The sequence below is a fragment of the Leucopleurus acutus genome (assembly GCF_964270905.1).
Source record: "Leucopleurus acutus genome assembly, chromosome: 21".
Lineage (NCBI taxonomy): Eukaryota > Metazoa > Chordata > Mammalia > Artiodactyla > Delphinidae > Leucopleurus > Leucopleurus acutus.
In genome coordinates, this window is record NC_139163.1 from 22,446,738 (window position 1) to 22,472,815 (window position 26,078).

The window sequence follows — 26,078 nt, forward strand, 5'->3', positions numbered from 1 at the left end:
CTTACTTATGCAATTAATTTAGAAATGCCTTTTTAAAAATCTCTTACTTGCTTATACAAATAATAAATAAACATTAACTGTTCTTTGAAAAATTTTCAGACTCTGGCACTTCCCACATAATTCAGTTCTTCCCTTCTCTGTGTCAAGACATAATCACTATTAACATTTTGGTGAATATTTCTCTAAATGTCTTTTTTATATCATTAGTTATATTTAGTTATGGTGGCAGTAGAAGTAGTAACAGTACCAAAAAAAGGGTCAGCCTGTCCTCCTCATTTGCTACTTGAATTTTCATTTAATAATATATACTTTCACGTCAGTATATACATAGATCTATCTTTTTGTTTAAGAGTTATAAAGTATTCCAGTGTATAAGTATTCACAAATTATTTAACTGGTTTCTATTTAGTGAACATTTAGGTTGCTTGTTTTAAAACTTTGCTGGAGTGAGTATCTTTATGAACTCTGAGTAAAAAATAGTCTTATTTCAAAATTTTTCATTGACCTACACCCTCATCCTTTGCACCTTTATCATCATATTGTCATTTGTTGCTGTTGCTAAAATAGACGAATGTGTAAAATTAATAATTTATCTACTTTATTTATAATCATGCTAATGATTTTTATAGATTTTAAATATTTATATGTCAACCATTATTTCATTAACAGATGAATTTAAAGGTCATTCTTTACTACAAGCAGCCAGAGAAGCAGACCTAGCGAAAGTTAAAAAAACACTTGCTTTGGAAATCATTAATTTCAAACAACCACAGTCTCATGAAACTGCACTGGTAAGATCCTATTGTTAATCCATTCCTTGGGTCTGTAATAGTCGTGTAAATGCAAAATACGATTTTCATTTCAGAAACATTAAGGTAACTTTAGTATCTGAAGTGCCAGGAATTTGCATTTTAAAATTGGTTGCATTGATTTTTAAATTTGGTTAGGGAGATAATTGCTTTCATGTATGAGAGAATAGACATTTGCTCAACCTTAATCTGAAAATTATTTTTACTTTTGTCTTTACCCAACCATATTATAACAAATGTACTTTTGTGGCCAGTGCTCTCATGAAATACAAGATGTGATTTTTCTCTATAGAATCTTCTTTTTCTTGTGGTTGCTAGATAAATACTGTATTTGCTTTCTATCAACGATTAAATTATTTTCAAAGATACTTGCATCATCATTTTGAGCAATTGTAGTCAAAGAATTGTTACATTCATTATAGAAAAATGGTATGGTTAGGAATTTTTTTGTTCCAGACTGTACAAATTTTTAAAACTATTCATGTTTTTTCTTCTAATGTACTTTGAGAAAGATTGTTCTATTTTCCTTGTCATTGACCACATTAAGTTTAAGGTATAGGGCTGGTTGGATTATACTTGAATTCAGAATTTAAGCATAAGTGTTGCTTCTATCACAGACCTCTAAATATGCTTCAGTTAACATTCTTTATATCTGGCACAAAAGGGTCAAACTCTAGGCAGTACCTGCTAAAAACATTATAAGAGTTACCAAACCAAAATAGGCCAACTGTATATATACTCAGAATATGGCTCTCATGCTGGGGTTTAGATACATTCAAGCTACACAGCATTTCTGCCAGGAGACACTCAAAGCCACAGAATGAACCTGACCTGCTTTTTTAGAGTATTCATTCTGTTCATTAGTATGTAGTTTTCTTACTTTTTCAGTTTTAATACAAACATGAATATAAAATGAAGTTGAATATAAAAGTTGTATAAATAGAGGGTAAGACATAAAATTTCTGAGAATACTTCTCCCTCTAAGCTCCTTCAAGTCTGTTACCTTCTTACCTGTCCCTGGGCATATGGACTTATTCTCCTGTAGTGCTAGGAGTACCTCTGGGAAAGAGCTTGAGAAATATTGATTTATGTGGCTGACAGCCTACTGAAGGATTGAGTAATTCAGTTATAGATTTCTGTAGCTTTGGAGAGGCAGTATTCTGATACCTTCAAGTAAATATATACTGAATAATTACTTATTGGCTGAAGGGAAAGAAATAAAGTCTCTTACTGCTCAACTGAGAGCATAATTTCACGTTGGTTTAAAGGCTTATGTTTTATACTCCCAGTGTATTTAGGAGGAATTTTGATCATCTCCATAATGTTAAAATATATGTTTTGAGATAACAGTGTTTTAAATAGTCAGCAGGTGCTATTCAATTCAGAAATCTATTTTTACATAGAAGTTTATTTTATTAACTTGGTTTTCTTTACTTTACAGCACTGTGCTGTGGCCTCCCTGCATCCCAAACGCAAACAAGTGACAGAATTGTTACTTAGAAAAGGAGCAAATGTTAATGAAAAAAATAAAGAGTAAGTGCAGTTGCAGAAGGAGTTGCTCAGTTCTTAAAGGGAAAGTGTGGTACAAGTTAGGAGATTACCTTTTCCTTTCCTCCTCTCCATAGTTTCATGACGCCCCTGCACGTTGCAGCAGAAAGGGCCCACAATGATGTCATGGAAGTTCTACATAAACATGGAGCAAAGGTAAGGCTCATGGCTGAGATAAGGTGCCAACCCTGGCATTGAGTAGCTAGCTGCACTTAAGACTATTCCTATTCTCTCTGATTCTCCCGAAGAAATTAATCTTATAAAGGACTGTTAGCATGTATTTGAATTCATATATTCTCCTTTAAAGCTGATTTAAATCTTGTTACTAATAGAGATAATTACCTGTGTTTTATATTGTACTTTACTATCATTCTTCTATAAAGCAATAAAGGTGGCTATGGTCTTATCATTTGAAATACATTTCAACTTTATATTGTTTCACCTTAATATTGGAATTGATGTATTTTGGTAGTCAACATCAATTACGGTTTATCAGAAAGTAATTTATGTAAATGATAGGTAAAATATTGCTACCTATTTTAAAGAACATTTGTTCCTTCAAACTGGTAATGATAATAATTTTCTCAAATAACCTTAATATAAAGAAATAAAATTTTAATAACCATTTTTATTGGCATTGTCTGAGTGACATTATCTGTAACTCCATGACTCCATAAATTGCTTGAGGAAAATTTGCTTGAAGGGAAGCAAACTGGTTGTTTTTCGGAGGTACTTGAACTTGCAGATTTTTAAATCCTCAAGAGTGAATACTTTAAAGCAGGAGTCCCCAAAGTAGGGTGCAGACACTCTATGGAACATACAAGATGAGCCATTGGGTGTAGGAAAAAAATATTAGAATTTTGATTTATTAAAATAGTAATTTATTTATAAATGAAAAAGTTAAGATCTACAGTAAGTCCCCTACATACAAACAAGTTCTGTTCCGAGAGCATGTTCATAAGTCTAATTTGTTCTTAAGTCCAACAAAGTTAGCCTAGGTACCCAACTAACACAATCGGCTGTATAGTGCTGTACTATAATAGGTTTATAATCCTTTTCACACAAGTAACACATAAAAAACAAACATAAAAAATAAAACATTTTTAATCTTACAGTACAGTACCTTGAAAAGTACAGTAGTGCAGTACAACAGCTGGCGCTTCTTAGCAGTACCAGCTACATCACCACTGCTTTTTATGCTTGCTTCCAGACATCCTGGGCTTGAAATAATGATACTGTACCACTGTACTCTATACAGTACTGTAAAGTATACAAAAGCAGAACCACTTGTAGAGGATGCATTCATGTAAAAATGTATGCCAGACATGTGAACTAACTTACATGATTGGACATGGGAACACACGTTCGCATCTTTGAAAGTTCGCAACTTGAAGGTTTATATGTAGGGGACTTACTGTACTAATATTTCATACACAGATTGATGCTGGCACTCTCATTATGTCCATGTGTCAGCCTGTCTAAGTCATGTCAGAGCCCAAGGTGTTTCGTGAGGAAGAACACGAGTTGTGTGTGGGGGGATTGACTGTGGCACACTCACTCGTCTGCTCACTTTCAGCACTTTGTGACACATTGCACTTTACATGAGTAGATTTATGGATATTATCCTAAATGGTAGAATCTTGATAAATATCGTTGTTGAAAATCAGAGGGAATGACCCTGACAATCTTATAGCATAAAAAGTTTATCTGGCTATTTTATGAATCAGGATTTTTGGGTTGACGTACTTAGTTGTTGTGCCTTTTTTTTTTTTTTAATGAAAATAAGGAAGTTCAAATTTTGCTGATAGTTCTATGGTGACAAATGACTATTACTTGTATGTAGGTACTTTTTTTTTTAAAGAGAAACATAATCAGAACCTTAAAGGTGAAAGTTACATATTTTAGAGTGAATGAGAAAGTAACTGCTCTTTAAAAGGAACTTTAACAAATGAAGAGGACATTTTGAAAATAGATTTTTAGAAAATATCCACTGTTTTGTGATTTTGTTGCCCAAAAATGATGTGTATTTATCACCCATCTGTCATATCTACATAATTTTAAAACTGGGCAACAGGATTTTCTAACCTGTTTTAAAGTTTTTGTTTTGTTTTAAAATTTGTGTTCAGGTAGTTTTTGAACCTATTAAAAATATTTTAATGCAACACCTCATAATAAGTTTGCAAGAATCAAGAAAAATGCAATTTTACTAGCAGAATTCAGTTAAAACCTTAACATAATTAGTAAATTACATTAAAAAATAAACATTGTGATTTAGAAGGCTTTGCTAACAACGCAGTTTTTCCAGTGGCACTACATATCTATGTGAAATCTTTTTAGCTAATCTAGCCAATGGGACCAACTATTGAAAATGAACTTAGAATCAGACCCTCAAATCTACAACATAATTTTTATAAGATTTTTTTAAGTTTCTTTTAATTGAGCCAAATGATATTTTGTACGACTAATAATTTAAAATTTTTTTTAATTTTTAATTGTTTCACCTCTTTCCCATCCTTTGTAATTTTTTTGTATAAATTTTATATATATTTATTATGTATTAGTTTAGCCCTGCTTGGTTATAATTTACAAATGTACATAAATGTATATTGAGACGGCTCTTAAAACATTTTTTTATTCCTAAGGTGCATGATCCTTGCTTTAAAAGGACGGTTGATGTTTTTAATTAAACAGGATGAGCTGGAATGAAAGGAACAGAGTTCTACAGATTTATTACCTATTTTCAGGGTACAACTACTGCACTGTTACATAAATAATGTCTTGTTGTTCTGTCAAACAAAATAATAAGCTAAGTAGGCTTTCTGCTACACTTAAGAGCATGGTATGTTTATCATTTACCTATTTTTAAAAATACCTTATGGCATTTATAATGTTCTTGAATAACCATTAATAATGCCCTTCATTTTGGGAAAGTATCTCTTTGTTGTCTCCCACGAGTCATTTTATTTCCTGAAGGTTCAGTGAGAAATAACATTATTTTATATAACCTATCCTAGTCAGCATTACTCTAGGTCTGTGGTTCTAAATCTTTTTTCTGCCCTTCATGTTCACAGTACATTCTCATCAATGACGTCACAATTTATCAGTGGGTCATGTATAATTTTAACCACCCTGCTAGTGATGTAGAATGCCTTTTAGACTAGTATATCCCTAGTCCTTCCACTGCAGTTCAACAAAATTGAGAATTCCTGCGACTAGGCACTTTAAATGGGAAAAAAAGTCATATTTAATCAGGGTTAGGAAGCAATAGATACAAATTTCCATCCTCCCCTTCACTCATTTCCTGGTCCCAAGGCAAACTGCTATCCCTCAGGGCTAGTTTATCTGGTGACTAATGCATTAGTAAAAGCTCACGATAAAGACCTGTTGGGTCTTTATCTACTGTTGGGCCCTAATGTTTGCTTGCCTAGTGTTCTTTCTGGGCAACTTGTGGTTCCAATTTGATGTTTGAATGACTCATTGTTTCCATTTGATTCTAAAAGCACCTTCTGAACAAGTAGCCCCACTCCCAAATTAGGATTCAGCCCTCTTAGGCTGCTTCTACCATTCTGCTGTCTTCCCCTCCTCATGATGAACCTAGTTCTCAAGCTAAGACTACTAAATCAGAAAAGGCAGAGAATTTGGTAGGGAGATCTAATACCATTAACTAACTTGTCTTACTTAGACAAATAGAACTTAGTAATATTTATATAAGCCAAAGCATTCTTTTGTGTAAAACTTGGTAATAAATACAAAGTACAGGTTCACTCTGCAAGTTAAGCATATTGTGTATGTAACATAGACAGATACAGTTTTCAGTTTAGAATCTTCCACTTTCTAGTTTTATGACCGTGAACTTAATTTCTCTGAACCTCAGTTGACTCATTGGTGATATGTGGGTATTAATACCTCCCCTACAAGGGTGTTTTTTTGGTAAAAATTGAATGAGCTTATATATATATATGTATGTTGTATAGTACCTGGCACACAAACAATACTTTGATTGCTAGTAAGTATGAGCATTGTATTTTTTTCTATATTTGTCTTTTCAAACTTATATACTATATATTTCCTTTAATTATCTACATTTTATTTAAGAGATGTATATAATCCCTTTATCATTTGTTTTGATCCACTAGCTCAACACTGAGTTGTAAAATGATAAAGATTGTGAGCTGGATACTGTGGGAAATAGTTTGGAAGTTAAAGCAGTTACCAAACTTGAAGCTAATCCTGAACCAATTTAGTGGCATCAGTAATGAAAAAGGAAGAGAAAGACGAAAGCCATTTGGAAAGACTAATTGGGTGCTGGAATAGACTTAGAAAATGGTGGTACAATTAAGGAAGTAAGAAAGCTAGAAAGAAATACTGGTGTCCTATGTCTTGGTAATGATTTTGTACTTGGAGTTAATATGATAGAGGGACATTAAATAAAACTAGTGGTTGGAAATACAGCACTAGAGTATGAAAGAGAGCTTAGGATTAGAAAGATCTATTGGGAAGCCATTGACATAGTGATCATACATTGTGGGAATGAGGAAGGTTCCTGGAAGAGAATATGGAGAGATGAGTTGAGAGTCAAGGAATAACCTTTGAGGATTACTCATGTTTGTGGAACAGTAGTGGGAAGAGGAACTGAAAGGCTTATCATGGTGTCTATTGAGTGCAACGAAGTGTGAAGAAGGAACAGGTGATTAGTGCTGCAGAGAGAAACCAAGGTAGACGATCCATTTAACTTGGCAATTTTCACATAAGGGCCTTGGTAGCTTTTGAAGGAGGTGTTCCAAAGATACAGAGGTAGAAAATTGTATTAGTTAGGGTCTTGGCAATAAATAGCACACTCAGAGTGGGTAATTTGAGGAAAGTTTAATAAAGGAGTTATATACAAAGGTGTGGGCAAGGTTTAGGAAATCAACAAAGGATGAGGTAGTACCAGCAGCAAGTGGGAGCTATCATCATCCTGGGCCTGAAGGGGCAAGGAACAGGGGAGCTATATAGAGCAGGCCACCTGACAGCATCTGTAGCCTTTGATAAAGGCTATGTCTAATCCATACTCCTCACTCTTCTCCTTCCCACCAGTCCCCTTGTCATTACTTCCCACTAGCCAAATACAGCAAAAAGTTAAAGACCACAAGAGCCCATTGATGTGATCCATACACGTGATTTTCCCAGGACACAGAGCAGGGTGGAGGGTGGATGTGGGTCCAGGGAGGCAAGCAGGCAATATTTAGCAAAAGGACAGAAAACAAATGACTCTTAAGGAAAGGATGGTTATAAGAAAATGGGGTTATTAACCAACTTATTTGAGAAATCCACTTTTATAGGAGTAAACTTCTGTATCTTAAAAAATTAATAATTATCTCTACCAACCCCTGCTTCGCAAGATTACTGTAAGGCCTAAATGGGAAAGACATGAAGATTTTATCCTTTTTTCTTTATTATTGTTAATGTACCCTGGCATTCTGCATTCTGTTGCTACTGCCTTGTTTGCTATCATTATTAAGTACAACCTAAGCCCCAATTGCATACGGTATTATTAATACAGCAGATACAAAAGGTTTAATTCAGAAGTGCTTTTTTCATACATGAAAGCACTGCTATTTTGTCATTAGTGAGCATCTGTTAAATGTGTGAAACATGAAAACTTTTTTTTGATGTTCGTATGTCTTAATTTGACAGATTTATTTATAATGTATGTAAGAAGAAATTGTGTCAATAGTCATTGGCATTAAATGGGCTTATTTCTCATATTGAGAGTGATCAAGACCTTTGCTCACTTTGGAGAAATGTGTTAGCTTATTTTAAGGATTTTATTAATGCTCTTCTAGAGGTGGATTGATAAGCAGATTCTATTAGGCCAAAGGTGTTAAAGTGCTTTTAAAGATATAGATCCAAAGTAGCTTTTATAGTTCAAATAATATCTGAAGTTTGATCATATCAAAATAAAGTCCAAAGGGGCCAGTGTCTCAGAGACACTTTAGTTACTGTTCAGTTAGATTGACTGAATCTAGATTAGACATAAGTAGAAATCTGTTTTATACTTATTTATATACATGCCTGCTTATTACTTCTATGAGATAACCATGTGGTTAATCCCAAAGAAATAATCTGCAGGAATTCTAGCTGAGATTCGCAAAAGGCTGGAACAACAAGTTTCGAAACTGTTACCTTGGCTGCCATTCTCTCTCTGTGTCTGTCTCTCTTTCTCTTTCTGAGATTGTGTGGCTTTCTTTTGTCTGCTAGTCTTTGTTCATCTGCTTCATTCTTCTTTTTATAGACTATATTTTTCTGTTTTACTTCTCTATGGCCCAAATATGGTCTTTTCAGCCCCTACTTTATAAGCCTTTGGCTTAAAAATATACCATCTGCAGCTGCCATCTCTCCCAAGTCTCAGGGATGAGAAAGGGAGCGTATGAATAAGACTTCAGTTTGTTTAGCACAGCCATGGGATTGGCACCTCGAGTCTAATCAGCTGTGCTCTCTGCAACTTATTTCTCTGACAGTTAGGGCATGTGGGCAAGGTAAGTACCCCTTTAAGAAAGTAAAGAAAGTATGCACCATTATAATATAATATACCTCTTTTCAGAGAACTTGATTGTTCCTTTTAAAATTCCATGTGAATATTGAAGGTTTACAAATAATAATACTCAAGTTTGGCTAGTAAACATTAATCTAGTTTCATGTTTCTCAAATTTAATTTTTCTCAAATTAAAATTTAACTTCTTAGACAGATTCCATACTCTGGTGGGTTCATAACACATTAAAGGATTAAAAACCTATTAGAGTAAAATATTGATTACTGTAGCAGAATTCTAGCTAAGAATTGAATTTTTGCTTATTTTGTTTATTTCATTCCTCACAGGAGATACTTTTAACTGTGTGTATCCCACTGTGGATAACAATGGCCTGTAAATATCTGTAAAAACGTAAATTATACTTTTATTATAGATAAAGTGAATCAGTTTTTTTCAATATTAAACAATTCTGTCAACACAGGCATTTAACTTTTTTCCCTCCAGATTTCTAGAGAAAGAAGAAATGCATGGTTTTTGGTTAGAGAATAGTTTGATAGTCTCTAATGTTTGTTCAGTATACAGAGTAGTATGTTGAAAACAGTATTCTTTATCATAAGAATTTACTAATTTGTCATTCTTTTGAGCCCTCCGTTTACCAACCATTTTCAAACAACCAGCGTACAAGGTATTGCACTTGTTACTATGAGGTATATAGGAAGTTTGAATTTGATAAAGATTCTTATCTTAAGGGACTTAAAATCTAAAAATAGTCTTGTCTAACACAGTCTACTTGAATATCTGTTATACGGGTTGGAAAGTACAGGTAGATTGCTATTCAGAGGAGAGACCAATTACTTCTGTTAGTGGTGGCAGGCTAGGGGGAAGAATAGAGAAATTCCATGAAGAAAATAGAATTTAAGCTAGGAATGTCCAAGAATTAGATATATAGAAATAGACAAAATACAAAGAATACATTTTAAATAATGACTCAATCTGAAAAGCAAAGGAGTTTTTTAGTCAGAAGTTATGATTAGTTAGTTCAGTAGGTGGAGTAATAGGTACTCCTATTAGTAATAGGTACATCCATGGGGGATGGTGAAAATCTGAAAAGATATGCTGGAACAAGATCTTGCTGGTCTCAGCTGGAGAGCTTTGGTTTGTTCTCATGGTACTTGGAGAGCCACTGGAAATTTTGAATAGGCAGATGGCATGAACAAATCCTGCTTCAGGAAGATAGATAACATCCTAGGAAACTACTTTCTCTTAGAAAACCAATTACAGAAATGTAGACTCAAGGTATATGTATAACAGTTGGCATAATCATTTAGCAGTATTCAACAAAGTTAGCTTTTTAAGATTTTTATAAAAAGGGATGATGTCGAATTAATGTTTCTTACCTTCAAGCTAAAAATATTACAGTATGCCTGCCACCTACCTGTTCCCTAGGTTGTAGTCTCTGTCTACCAGGGCATAGACCTGTTTCAGATTCCTGTCTTTATCCCTCTTTTGTAGATTTTATTAATGCCTGTTAATTTTTTTTAACTGTTGTTTGCTTTTAATTTCAAAGTATCCTGATTTGGGCAGAAAAAAAAATTGTCACTCTAGCTAAAATAATATAGAGACTGTTTTCAACTCTCAGATTACTCGAAATCAGGTTTAGTTTGGGATGTACACATGTTCATAATTAACGTAAAATTATAATGTGAGTCTACATGCCTAAGTACAGAAATGTCACAGAACAATTGATGATGAATTACTAAATGAGTGATGTGGACAATGATAGCTGAAGTTTAAGCGAGAGATGAACTGAGCCTCGTGGTTAGCTGTTGAGACTAGGCTGTTCACACTGATTTTTGAAAGAATCCCCTTAACCATTTCCTTATGGTCTGCTTGCTGGTTTCCAAAACTGTTTTTGGCATTTTTTTAATCATAATTTTATGTCCTATACATTTCAGGTCACATACCATTGTGGTTTTATATCATTTTATCAAATTATCCTCTTTAGGAAAGTCATTCTTACTATTCAAATAGAAATAAAGATACATACCTCAACTTGTTATCTCCAGATACAAAAAAAAAAGAATGTTTGTCTTTAAAACTGCCAGACATCTGTTATTCTTCTCACACCTTCTGAATTTGTATCTTAAGCCAGTTCTAACCATTAATTACCACAGTTGAGGTGTAACACATTAAATATAACATTTTTCTTATTTGAGGCAGTTTCTGTACTTTAGAGAAAACAGATCTCTTTAGTGCTGAATGCTAAGGGTCTTTGAAGACATCCTCTGTCATATCCTTGTGGTGGAGATTGGGATAGAGGAAAATAAAACTGTGTCTTAAAAAAGACTTCATCAGTCCCAACATTCCTGAATTTCTTCAGTAAGTGTGCTGGTAATTCCAAATAATACATATATATTAAGAATTAAAGTTGTATCTATTTAAAATATGAAGAATAAATTCATGCTTCTGTATATAAAATCAATCTGTCAAATAAATTTTTTAGGCTGAAAACAAAACTCATGGACAGCAATGCATATATATAGCTGTATAACTTGAAAGTTCCTAGAAGATTCCTTGTGAGCGGCAATGTCATTTATTTGGTTAGCTCAGTTTGAATGACCATTTAGGCACTTAATTATATGTATAATACTAGACTTATATTTGTTTTGTCTCTCTGTTTTTTTAAGAGTTTGACTCGTATATAAAGAATATTTTGAATGTTGTTGAGCCTAAGTTTTTTGCCTGAGTGAAGAATTATCACAGTGTGAGTCACAGTCATCAAAGCCAAGAGGACAAAGAACAGTGTTGTGTCAAGAGATATTCTAGCTTCTGGACTATATTCTGTACTTGAGTTGGCCCTTTTTTTTCAGTGTTTCCAGCATTGATTTTATGGATGACCTGCACAGGTCATTTAATCTTTTCCTGTTATTTCTCCACCAATAGAGTGAATTATTGTCATTTACCATTTATGTAACTTACAGAATGGTGGAGATTAGAGTAATAAATCCAAACTTAGGAGAACTCCCTTTAAACAATGAGCGTTCCCTACAATTCTCTGGCATCACAACAAAGTAAAATTACACTGGCTCCAATATATCACCCTTCTTCACTGTGAAGCTGAACTAGAGCAGCAACACAAATCCTGCCAGGTGACTCATTTAAAAAATCGGGGGACGGGGATTGATCTCTAGTCATATCACATAGTTACCGCTGCCCTCCAGGAATAAATTTATCACACACATTTTGTACTTGTGTGCCTTGAACCACTTCAGAATATTTGGAGGAAAAAATTAGATTGCCCACTTTATAGAGAGCCCTGATTCTAACCCATGACTGACTGATAAACAAATAAAGGTAGAACCTTAAGGGTGTTGATCAAGTTAGATATGAGAGGGAGTTAGGGACCTTGATTTTTCTTTTTTCAGTTTTGAGTCAATTTAAAGATCTGTAATGACTCAAGCAGAGAGTCGATTTCCCATCCAGTAATCATTTTTCAGTAAATGTGTTCTTAAAAGTCCACATAGTAAATATTTTAGGCTTTGTGGGCCAAGAGACAAAATAGAGGATTTTATGTAGGTACTTATATAGCCATTTAAAATGTAACCATTTAAATATGTAAAAACCATTCTTAGCTTGCAGGCCACACAAAACCAGTAGGTTGGAGCTGGCCCGCAGATCAAAGCTTGCCAAGTCCTTCCGTAGAGCTCTGTTTTGTTCAGATAGAGAAGCTTGAGGGTCTGAGACAGCTCTGATGATCTCATCTCGTCCTTACTAGTGCCTGGTAAAGGCATGGGCCCACAAACCATCTCTGGCCCCAACCATAAGGAGAGGTTCGCTGAGAAAGCTTTCTTCTCTTTTAAAATAGATGTCGGCAACTTCCCTTTTGGCCTTGGGTGAGACTGCCTGGCACTGGTGGAGCGCGGCTGCCACAGTCATCTTATGACCTGAGACGGGAAAGCCCGGAGCCCTGAGACCAGGGGATTGGAGAAATTTCTGACATTTGCTTCTAGAGAGGAATAATTCTTCTTCACAAAAACCCTTATAGAATATCTGTTTAATATTTCCCTATTATTGATTGTTGTTCTTTTTAAGTGGGTTGTACAAAGTCTCACCAAATTTTTCTAGTTTCTTTTTTTTATTAAGTTTTTTTTTTTTTTTGATGTGGACCATTCTTTAAGAGTCTTTATTGAATTTGTTACAGTATTGCTTCTGTTTTATGTTTTGGTTTTTTGGCCACGAGGCATGTGGGATCTTAGCTCCCTGACCAGGGATTGAACCTGCACCCCCTGCATTGGAAGGCGAAGTCTTAACCGCTGGACCCCCAGGGAAGTCCCTCTAGTTTCTTTATTCTACTTATTTCCATGGAATGAGTGCTTCTGTTACATTATTCGCTGATACTTTTCTATGACTTCTTGTAGTGCTTCAGCCTTGTTGTCTGATGAAGCACTCCATGGATATTCTTTTGTTGCTATGAAACTATTTAGAATTTGAGGGGAGAATTATTTCATAAAGAAAAATATATACATTTACTAAAGCAAAGAATTTTGTGTTACACTTGTCTCTCCTGTACTTTAGGGTAGAGGGAAGAGTTACATTTAAGGTTAAGTCATAGTCTCTGCTTTTAAATAGCTTACAGTTTACATGTAGCATCTAATATTAGCAAGTGCTTAGTAAATGGTAGTTGCATCCCTTCCTTATATTAGTGAGTAGTGATTTTTGCTCAGTATTTCACTCCATGAATGCATGTCCCAGAATGAGTAAGAGGTGGAAGAAGTGAATCTGCAGTGTTCTATGTTGCGCTCAGTTCCACCATGCATATTAATAGAGAGAACCGCTTCTTACACATAGTGTGTTGTTAATGTTTAAAAATACTGTCTGTACTTTATCTGGTGTTCAGTTGATCTGCTTAGACACTGGAAGTGAAACTGGCTGGTGTTGGATTTACTGAGAAACTTTACATCTGTCTCTACCATCGCATTGCTAAGGTATCTTCAAGGATAATCTTGACCAAAGGCAAATTTTACCTTTCACGATGACTTTAGAAACTAACACCTTCAGAAAATGGGGCTCCAGGGTAATCTAATAAAGCTGGAGCATAGCAGGCCTATCAGATTATGAAGAAAAAATATAGTGGGAAGAGAGGTAGGAGAGGTGGTGTAAAAGTAAATGACAGATGGTCTTCAATGACATGCTGAGGGATTCAAGTTTATGTGAAGGCACTGAAGAGTCACTGAGTTTGGGGTGAGGAATAACTTGGTAAGGTCTGTATTTCAGAGTAGTAGTTCTGAAACCATGTTCCCATGATTTAATGAGCTGGATTATGGATTTCCATCACTATAATTGAATAATTTAGTGGGTGTCTTATCCAATTGCCAGAAAAATGTTAATGATTAGAATGTTCTTAAAGTTTTTCTCCTGTGATGAGGACATAACAGAAATATTCACAGAAAAATTCAAGAAGTTTAGTTTGACCACTTGTGTTTTCCATTAGTACATGCTAATGGCTGTGCTTTTATGTTGTTTATGTATAAACAGTCATTTTTCTGCTGGCAAATGTGATATAATTAAATTTGTCAGCATTTCATAGTGAATCTTGTGAACACCATTAAGAATTTATTGGCTCTCTCTTGTGAGAACACCAGAATCACAACTAGCTGCTGGACAGTCATTGACAGGAAGATGCTGGAACTCACCAAAAAGGATACCCCAAATACAAAGAGAAAGGAGAAGCCACAATGAGACGGTAGGAGGGGCACAATCACAGTAAAATCAAATCTTGTAACTGCTGGGTGGGTGACTCACAGACTGGAGAACACTTATACCACAGAAGTCCACCCACTGGAGTGAAGGTTCTGAGCCCTACGTCCGGCTTCCCAATCTGGGGGTCTGGCAAGAGGAGGAGGAATTCCTAGAGAATCAGACTTTGAAGGCTAGTGGGATTTGATTGCAGGACTTCAACAGGACTGGGGGAAACAGAGACTCCACTCTTGGAGGGCACACACAAAGTAGTGTTGGCATCGGGATCCAGGGGAAGGAGCAGTGACCCCATAGGAGACTGAACCAGACCTACCTGCTGTTGGAGGGTCTCCCACAGAGGTGGGGGGTGGCTGTGGCTCACCGTGGGGACAAGGACACTGGCAGCAGAAGTCCTGAGAAGTACTCCTTGACAGGAGCTCTCCCAGAATCCACCATTAGCCCCACCAAAGAGCCCAGGTAGGCTCCAGTGTTGGGTTCCCTCAGGCCAAAAACCAACAGGGAGGGAAAGCCAGCCCAACCCATCAGCAGTCAAGCAGATTAAAGTTTTACTGAGCTCTGCCCACCAGAGCAACAGCCAGCTCTACCCACCACCAATCCCTCCCATCAGGAAACCTGCACAAGCCTCTTAGAAGGAACACTCCCAAACTCATTCTATGAGGCCACCATTACCCTGATACCAAAACCAGACAAAGATACTACAAAAAAAGAAAATTACAGACAAATATCACTCATGAATATAGATGCAAAAATGCTCAACAAAATACTAGCAAACAGAATCCAACAACACATTAAAAGGATCATACACCATGATCAAGTGGGATTTATCCCAGAGATGCAAGGATTCTTCAGTATATGCAAATCAATCAATGTGATACACCATATTAATAAACTGAAGAATAAAAACCATATATGATCATCTCAATAGATGCAGAAAAAGCTTTTGACACAATTCAACACCCATTTATGATAAAAACTCTCCAGAAAGTGGGCATAGAGGGAACCTACCTCAACATAATAAAGGCCATATATGACAGACCCACAGCAAACATCATTCTCAGTGGTGAAAAACTGAAAGCATTTCCTCTAAGATCAGGAACAAGACAAGGATGTCCACTCTCACTAATAGTATTCAACATAGTTTTGGAAGTCCTAGCCATCAGAGAAGAAAATCAAGAAAAAGAAGTAAAAGGAATACATATTGGAAAAGAAGAAGTAAATCTGTCACTGTTTGCAGATGACATGATACTATACAGAGAGAATCCTAAAGATGCCACCAGAAAACTACCAGAGCTATTCAATGAATTTGGTAAAGTTGCAGGATACAAAATTAATGCACAGAAATCTCTTGCATTCCTATACACTAATGGTGAAAAATCTGAAAGAGAAATTAAGGAAACACTCCCATTTACCATTGCAACAAAAAGAATAAAATACCTAGGAATAAACTTACCTAGGGAGACAAAAGACGTGTATGCAGAAAACAATAAGACACTGCTGAAAGAAGTTAAACATGATACCAACAGATGGAGAGATATACCATGTTCTTGGATTGGAAGAATCAATATTGTGAAAATGACTATACTACCCAAAGCAATCTACAGATTCAATGCAATCCCTATCAAATTACCAATGGCATTTTTTACGGAACTAGAACAAAAAATCTTAAAATTTGTACAGAGACAGAAAAGACCCCAAATAGCCAAAGCAGTCTTGAGGAAAAACAACGGAGCTGGAGGAATCAGACTCCCTGACTTCAGACTATACTACTGTGTTACAGTAATCAAGACAATATGGTACTGGCACAAAAACAGAAAAGTAGGTCAATGGAACAAGATAGAAAACCCAGAGATACACCCACACACCTATGGTCAACTAATCTATGACAAAGGAGGCAAGGATATACAATGGAGAAAAGGCAGTCTCTTCAGTAAGTGGTGCTGGGAAAACTGGACAGCTACATATAAAAGAATGAAATTGGAACACTCCCTAACACCATACACAAAAATAAACTCAAAATGGGTTAGGGACCTAAATGTAAGACTGGACACTATAAAACTCTTAGAGGAAAACATAGGAAGAACGCTCTTTGACATAAATCACAGCAAGATCTTTTTTGACCCACCTCCTAGAGTAATGGAAATAAAAACAAAAATAAACAAATGTGACCTAATGAAACTTGAAAGCTTTTGCACTGCAAAGGAGACCATAAACAAGACGAAAAGACAGTCCTCAGAATGGGAGAAAATATTTGCAAACGAATCAACAGACAAAGGATTAATATCCAAAATATATAAACAGCTCATGCAGCTCAATATTAAAAAAACAAACAACCCAATCCAAAAATGGGCAGAAGACCTAAATAGACATTTCTCCAAAGGAGACATACAGATGGCCATGAAGCACATGAAAAGCTGCTCAACATCACTAATTCTTAGAGAAATGCAAATCAAAACTACGAGTATCACCTCACACCAGTTAGAACGGGCATCATCAGAAAATCTACAAACAACAAATGCTGGAGAGGGTGTGGAGAAAAGGGAACCCTCTTGCACTGTTGGTGGGAATGTAAATTGATACAGCCACTATGGAGGACAGTATGGAGGTTCCTTAAAAAACTAAAAATAGAATTACCATATGATCTAGCAATCCCACTACTGGGCATATACCCAGAGAAAACCATAATTCAAAAAGGCACATGCACCCCAGTGTTCGTTGCAGCACTGTTTACAATAGCCAGGTCATGGAATCAACCTAAATGCCCATTGACAGATGAATAGATAAAGAAGATGTGGTACATATATACAATGGAATATTACTCAGCCATAAAAAGGAACGAAATTGTGTCATTTGTTGAGATGTGGATGCATCTAGAGACTGTCATACAAAGTGAAGTAAGTCAGAAAGGGAAAAACAAATATCGTGTATTAACGCATGTATGTGGAACCTAGAAAAATGGTACAGATGAATGGTTTGCAGGACAGAAGTTGAGACAGATGTAGAGAACAAACGTATGGACACCAAGGCGGGAAAGCTGTGGGGGGTGAGAGGTGTGATGAATTGGGCGATTGGGATTGACATGTATACACTGATGTGTATAAAATTGATGACTAATAAGAACCTGCTGTATAAAAAAATAAATAAAATTTAAAAAAAGAAGAAATTATTCGAACCTTGCCTGAAGTGTCACAGCCTTACAACAGTGAAAAACTGGAGACAGGGAGACTGTCTTAAATCCTTTCTTTTCTTAATTTTGTGTTTGGTGGGGGTACCCACGTGTTTTGAATAACCAACCAGCATATATTTGAGAATTTACTATGTACCATTAACGGGAGCTTTCTAGAGGACCCAGAAAACCTATACAATACTTTCCATATTTCAGTAACCTTAGTTTTACTTGGTAAACAAACACTATCCCTGTGTTCTAATTTATAAAATAGTGCTGAATTGACATAGGTATTTAGAAAGGAAGTAATCAGCAAGGCTTCAAGTAATCAAGGAAGATTTCTTAGAAAAGGTGAGACTTGCACTGGATCTCATAATCCAGAAAGGCAGAGCAAAGGGCTTCTCTGAAAGAAGCAACATGTCCAATGAACATGGACTTTGGTCTGAGTGGAGTAGAGTCTTTACTGGGGTATCCTAGAAAACAGGTTAGGATTAGGTAGTTTTGATCAAATTATAAACATGATTCCAAAGTTTAACATTGTCTTAACAGTCTTAAAATTATTCTTCCTTTATAATTCTTCAAAGTTTTAAAAATGGAACCTTTGAATCTTCAAATCAGGTTTTTGGTTAAATGTGTAATTCAATTAGGGCATTCTATCATAATCATTTACTAAAATAAGAAAAGAAATGTAATTAATTACTTTGACTATCTTTGCTTACTTATTCTGTTGTCTTTATATTCCGGGAACAAGTTTGGTAGAACTCATTCATCCAAAAGTATTTAATGTGCATCTTCGACATGGCAGGCAGTGAACATCAGGCAAGAGTCCCAGCCCTCAGGGACCTTACAGAGACCCCTAGTTGTGAGGAGAGTGGCAGGGAGTGGAGGACGGACAGCAAGACAGTCGTTCAGGGAAAGGATGGGTATGTTAGAATTTTCAATAAGGTGGTCAGAGAAAGACAACTAAGAAGATGGTATTTCTTAGAATCAGTAAGCGAGAATTAATAATGAATAGTCTGTGGTATTTTTCAAAAAGCTTTGACAGTTGATTTTTCTCATAATTTATTCGCTAGGGTGTAAAAGGGAACAAAAATAGCTGCTCGATCTCATGTGCCCACCCAATGATTTTTCAGATGAATGCACTGGACACCCTTGGTCAGACTGCTTTGCATAGAGCTGCCCTTGCCGGTCACCTGCAGACCTGCCGCCTGCTACTGAGTTACGGCTCTGATCCCTCCATCATCTCTTTACAAGGCTTTACAGCAGCACAGATGGGGAACGAAGCAGTGCAGCAGATTCTGAGTGGTAAGTTCAAATAGATAGACATTGCATTCTGTTCTTCCTCTTCCATGTCTGTCCACTGATAAACTCTTTCCACAGACAAACTTCGTGCCCATTGTTTTAAGTGGCTCTTTGGAGTATTTTCTTTGCCTGAATATTTTTCCTGCCTTTCCTTGCTTGCAGTTTAGCCTGTGGCTCTGCCCATCAGCCTATTTTGGTGGGGTTGAGGTAGGTGTCATGAAGAGAGGCAACCATTTTCTTTAAGTTTTTTAGTGTTAAGTTGGAAACCTGACTTATGGGTGTTATGATCAAAGGTTACTTAAAACTCCTGTAAACAGTGTGGAATTACGGTTGCTCCGAAATCTATCAAATAGGGAAAATTACAAATCGTTCATATGGTAATGATCTTATAATTAATTGTTCTTACATGTGTTATATTCTGCTTTCTGTAATTCTTAACTTCATTGTACTATTATGATATTATCTTGTCTTTCCTGGTTTAAATATAATTATAAAATCTTACTGAGTGTTACAGTGCCTACCTAGTACAGTGTTATATACTTTAAGTATCTCGTTTATTGAGGGCGATCAAACATAAAACTGTTACAAAAATAGATACTAGTTTCCAAAGCCCCCAAATCAGAGGAAATAACACGGTCTGCCTACTGAAAAATGAATAAGAAGTTACAAAAGAAATTTAATATAATTGACTCTTCTTTCTCATTCTTTTAATTTTTTCCATGGATTATGTCTGCTGTAGAATGACCTAACAAACTGAAAGAGTAAAATGGAGTAGGCTACAGGCAAGGAATCAGAAGTCTGCTGCTTTCCCTACGTATAATGCAGTAGTTCTTTTCTTCATCAGACGCAGCATACCCTCTTTATTATGAATATTTTATAGCATCCATTTACTATCCAGAAATGAAATTCATAGATATTATGACCTAACTATACAGAGACCTTTCCAAAAATCTTTATTAAATGCCCTATCTTACTCTGTAAAACTCACTTCCCTGAATAAAGTACTTTAGAAAGAGCTGAAGTATTTCTTCTGAAATCTGAAACCTTATTATAGCATCACTTGATCTTCCCGTTTGGACACTGGGCTCAAGGAAGGTGTCTCTGGCCACAAGATATTGAAATCTTAAGCCTGGAAGAGAATTTCTGGGAAACCAACCAACGCTCACTTTATAGGTGTGAAAACTAAGCTATCAAATGATTTGTCCATCATCACAATAGAGCCCAGTCTAAATCCAGGTTTTCTGGACTTAAGTTCTTTTGTGTTACATGAGTGTGTGTACACATGTGCATTATAAAAGCCACACTTAATGTCCATGATCATACTTTGAGTGATAAGCATTGTTTTCTTTAAAAATCTTTTTATTTGGGCCAATGTATAATGAATTTTTGGTTTGTTTATAGTATTGGATTAATCAGAATAACTCATTTGTTAGCCTCATAACTTCTAGACTTAACAGCCTGTTTTAATTATATTCTATTTAACATTTGTATCACACCTCTTAAGACATTTTAAATTGCATTTCCCTGAAGCCATAAATGCGAATTAAACAAATTTCTGTATTTAGTAGGCCTTTATTGTACACTGATTATATTTTCTAAGGTCACTGATTTCAGGAGTATTACTTCTGTTTCATAGTGTAGAAATTGAGACCAAAAAGAAAGGCTAAACATTAAGTGCTGAAAGTTGAGTGGCTTCCCTCGGTTTACATAACAGAATCTATTGCAAAGCTTCGCTCCAAAACTTTGAAAGACCAATGTATCATAAAGATGTCCGTGATCTCATGGTCCTATGTTTCTCCATTCCCCTTTGCCAAGTTTTGACCATAAAATTTGAAAGACAGAGTAATTGGGATGGAGAGGATTTGTGTGTCCTAAAATTTGTTTGAATTTGGCTTATGATAAGGTGGATATAGATTGAAGTAAGACACCACAAAACCTTAAATTAGATCTTAGAAATTTCTGACACCTTAACCTCTCTCTTTCCATTCACCAAATAATTTTCCCTCCTTAGCTACTCTGTGATTCCTTAAAAACCAACAGTACTCTTTCCTTTCTTTCATGTAGAAAGTACACCTATACGCACTTCTGATGTTGACTATCGGCTCTTAGAAGCATCTAAAGCCGGAGACTTGGAAACTGTGAAGGTAAGGCAGCGCTTTAATGTCTTGGGTAGCTCTGTGGAACCTTTGCTTACCAATTCATTTTAGGCTTGTAAGTGAAACTACTCAAATCCAAACAATAAAAGGGATGAGCAGAGCAGATCCATAAACAGGAGAGATCTTTAACTGTGAAGGTTTTCCTAGTATGGGCCGTACATTAAACCACTTTCTAGTCAGTTTACTTCTGGTTATATGAATGCTCTTTTTATTTCTACTTTTATTAATTAAAATGTTATTTTGGCCACTTTCATAAATTTCCAAGCTAGTTCAAGCCCAGGTAATAGTACAGTAAAGTTTGAAACAATGTTCTTGACGTTTTCCAAGAGATTCTCACATTTGCTCTAGGAAAGCATCCTTATGATCCTGCAACCATTTGGAATTAATTATATGTAGAAGATGGGTCTTCTTTTCTATGTCATTGCTTGCCAAGGAAATTGTATCAACCTTTACTTGTGGTGTAGAAACAATGATTATAGATTGAATTTTTTCAAATATAAAATTATATTCTAGTATTGAATACACCTTTTTAAAACACATACACGTCCCCTCTATAATCATTCATGTGTGGGAGAAGATAGCAGAAAGGGGTATGAGTTTTATTTTTGTTTGGGGATTGGTCTTGTAGTTTTATTTTTTATTCCTTTTTTTAAAGAAAGGCTAATTGCAAATTTGGTATTGATAATCTTACCAGCTTATTTTTTACAAACTAATCTTGCTCATTTCTTATTGTCGTTTCTTATTAAGCAAACTTGTTTTTTGTGATTTTTAGCAAACAAATTTTCGTACTCTTGATGATGTATACTGGTTGAAAATGACAGTAAATGCTTTCTAAACTCTGTTGCCTAGAAATTTTATTTTTGTTGCATTATGTGGCTACTTCCAACCTCTCTTCCATCTTACGTTAACTTCTAAGTTATTTAAAGGAAAAGAGTAAATTTCAGTCATAACAGCCACTAGAGAGAAATTTTAAATTTCTCTTAGATCTGAAATTATATATATTTTTTCTTAAAAATACTTTTATCATTTGAAATGTATCCTAATAAAATCTTAAAATATAAAAGCGATTAGGACTCCTTTTCTGTATCACAGCATGATAACCCCAGTGCTAGAATTGCTATATGTGCCCATTATAATTAAATTAATAGTTTATTATTTTTTTAATGTGTAGGTTTTAATTCCTACATCTTGTATGTATTAGAAACCATGCCACAGCTTCCAGGTTTCTTAAACAATCCATTCACAATAAAGGCCAAATATATTTTTATGAATAGAGTAGAAATGGCAGAAGAAAACAAAGCACAAATTAAGTGAGAATTAAGCATGGTAAACTTTTCCTTCCTTAGAGGCTTTAGAAAGCATTAGAAATTAGTTATTAGAAAAAAAGGCTGTTTGCTGAGTAAAGTATTTGAGAAGCAGGTAGGAAGCATATAAAAATTGCCTTGGCATTCAAAAAGAAATTGAAATAGAATAGAGGATAAAGAACTTCCAAATAGTAAAAAGCAAATATTTAATAAGCCAAATTGGCTTTCTTTTTGTTAATAAAAACATAAAATAAATTGGGTTTCATTCCCTACCTCATCCCCATTTTGCCACTGTTCTCTGCAAAAGAAAAAACAAGCTAACTTAGAATATAAAGAACTAGAATAAAAGCAGCAGCAGGAAGCAGCTTCAGTCATGTAAGACACCATAGAAGGTGTTTATTGTCAATTTTTGTAGCCTTTCTTTCTAGTTTATGTATTTATTTATTTCTATTTAATTTTGTTTTTTGATTCTATAATTTATATATTAATAAAATATATAAAATTTGCCACAGACTCAGTTGTCATGAAAAGATATAACCTGGCCAGATGACAATGGCTCTTCAGATTTTAGTCTCTCCCTTATGCCCAGACTTCCTTCTGTCATATAAAAATTGTACCACCTGAAAAGCCCTGTTTTTACCCTACCAGCCCCTCCTCAGTATCTCCATAGATATCTTCCAGGTTCAGAGTTTTTATATTATAATAGCTCATTACAGTGAGCTATATATGAAAGCCCTTGCCATCATACCTGTAGCCTAGAAAATGTCACTGTTTTTCTCTGCTTTTTTAACTTAAGAATCCTTCTTTTCATTACCTCTTTTCTCATCACTTCCCTGAGTTTGGGTAATTAAGTAGGTAAGCAATGATGTAGCAAGAAGATCAAAAGATTAAGAATCAAGAAAGTGGGGTTTGAGTTTTTATTCTACCCCTTACCCACTGTATGAAAAAGGATGTCACTTAACTTCTCTGAGCCTTGGTTTATTTATCTGTAAAATGGAGATGATGATTGTTTTCACACATAGATAATAATCCTCTCACTGAAAAAATAGGAAATTCTTTATAAATTGTTCCTCAAATATTTTTATTGTAGTCCATCTGTCACCATCAGCGATGCAACCACTCTGGCCTAACTTTGCTTCTACTGCTTTGTAAGCAAACAGTTGAGCTTGTGCTGAAATGATAATATTCAAAAGGAGAATAGGTGAAATAGAAGAGATTTGGAGGATACAGCTGAAGGAGATAAAAGGCCAGAAACTAGAATATGATCAGAATCAATCTGACGTGTAGACTTAGACAAATATCCCCTCAAAGATCAAGTAAAACATTGTTGACTGCATGGCTTTGCTGAGATGGATCAAAGGGCCAAGTGGATGGCCCAGACAGAATTAATGTAATTTTCCCAGCGCCTTCTTGCCATGTCAAAGGAGGCAAGAATTCTGGGTAATTCTGCAGTCAACCAGGGTTGGTCTTATTTGAGCAAAGCGTGGCTAAGAGCGTGCTGGTACAGGCATACAGGCTGTTACAGGCAGTCTCGGGGAGGAAAGCCTTATAACTATGAAGAAGGAAGGCACCATTTGCCTTGGAAATGCTTGCCTTATTATGGGTTTTTCTTTTTGATTAAGATTTTGGCCAGGAAATGTTGAAAAAGATTAAATAGCTCTGCAAACATAGACACTGTAAAGCCAAACATCGTGCTGATATTAAAACATCACTTGTATTATCTAATCTTTGGAAAGAAATATTCATTAGAAAAATACAATTTATCCAAGATGTCTGCAGTATTTTGGAGCGAGTTCTATGAATAAATACTAACGTTCTTCTTGTGTTTGTCTGTGTGTGTGTGCCATAAAAGCAACTTTGCAGCCCTCAGAATGTGAATTGCAGAGATTTAGAGGGCCGGCATTCTACACCCCTACACTTTGCGGCAGGCTATAACCGTGTGTCTGTCGTGGAGTACCTCCTACACCATGGTGCCGATGTCCATGCCAAAGACAAAGGGTATGCATTAGAATTTCAGTGTTTGGGATTCATTTTCTTGATACTTAAAATTTCTTTTCTTTATATTTTTGAAGTTTTAGGTATTTTGTCCCTATTAAGAAAGTAATGCGTGTTTTTTTTAAGTTTAAAGCATAAATTAAAACATTATGGAAATGTATAGTATAGAAAGTGAAAAGTCCCTCTCACTCCACCTCCTAGAGATTACAGCATCAAAATTTTGTTGTAACCATCTGGAGTTTTGAAGGACCTGTTGCAGTGTGTGTGCTGTTGTGGTGGAGCTTATTTTTAATGTAAATGATGATGTCACTGCACACGGTCTGCTTTGCAATTTGCCTTTTTCACCCAGTAGTATAGGCTGAATGTCTTTCCATGTCAGTACTTAATAGTTCATTTCATCCTTTTAATGCCTATATATAGTATTTTACTGCATTATGTACATGTGTTTATATAGTTTGTAATTTATTGTTCATCCCTTTTTTTGCTATTAAAAATGTTTAATCTCCTCCTAAAAGAAGCCACCCATCCCAAAGTCATATTAATAGAAACATAATTTTATTTTTACTCATTCAGATATTCTCTATTTTTTATTAGTTTACTGAACTGTTTTAATTTATCTAGACAGAGTTTAAAGCAGCCGTGGAAGCTATTTAGAAAAGCAAGAAGGAAGTTTTAACTGAAATGAGCTTCCATATCCTGAGTTAATTTCATATCATCTCAAAATATAAATAAGCACCTTTCTGTGTAATTACATACCAGACTGCTGTAGAATTAAACCACACAACTTAGACCTCAGTTAACCATTTTGGGCTTATTTATCTTTTAAAAGGGATACATCAGACACGAATATTTAATAATATTATCACTAGCTCTTTCAAAGTATTATGGTGCGTTAGAGAGGAACCAACATTTGTTTCTATTGCCATCAGCGCCCCCCACTTTATTCTTGGCCACGCCGCGTGGGATCTTAGTTCCCCGACCAGGGATTGAATCTGTACCCCCTGCATTGGAAGTGCAGAGTCTCAACCACCGGACCGCCAGGGAAGTCCCTCTATTGCCCCATTTTAGCAGTCAGTATTTTTGGTCTCAAAACATTAAAAACAAAAACAGAAAAACCTGATCTCTCTAAGTAAAAAGGTACTAACTTGATACCTTGTGTTTGCTGTGTACTAAGTGCAACTTAAACTTATCCTTTTGATGCACCCTTTTTTATGGGGACATCTTTGTCCTTTTAGAATGCCAGCTGCCTTCCAATCAGAACTTAGAGTCATCACAGGATAGTTTGCTCATCTGACTAGAGTTTATGGTTGATTTCATTATTTTCTTTACAGAATACTGAAGTTTCTCTATCACTTGGATTTTGAGTTTTCATTGCTTGGCACCTAAATATTTAAATCTATGCACAGAAACCACTACCAGATTATTAACAATAAAAAAAAAGCCAAAAACAAAAGGTTGAACTTGCCTAAGTAAATAAGTTAGATTGCATTGTGTATTTTATAAGTAAGCAAGCATACAGTTTTCACTAGGAA

General features: G+C 35.4%; 1 protein-coding gene across 2 annotated transcripts in view; it reads left to right on the plus strand.

The window, feature by feature from the left end:
• The window catches only part of TNKS (tankyrase), a 173,550-nt gene that overhangs the window by 112,780 nt on the left and 34,692 nt on the right, over positions 1 to 26,078 (plus strand). For both annotated transcript variants that reach the window (XM_082863818.1, XM_082863819.1), the window contains exons 9-14: positions 670 to 791; positions 2,251 to 2,342; positions 2,435 to 2,513; positions 18,923 to 19,094; positions 21,156 to 21,235; positions 24,404 to 24,549. In XM_082863818.1, coding sequence (XP_082719944.1) covers positions 670 to 791; positions 2,251 to 2,342; positions 2,435 to 2,513; positions 18,923 to 19,094; positions 21,156 to 21,235; positions 24,404 to 24,549 — 691 coding nt within the window. The remainder of the gene's footprint in view (positions 1 to 669; positions 792 to 2,250; positions 2,343 to 2,434; positions 2,514 to 18,922; positions 19,095 to 21,155; positions 21,236 to 24,403; positions 24,550 to 26,078) is intronic.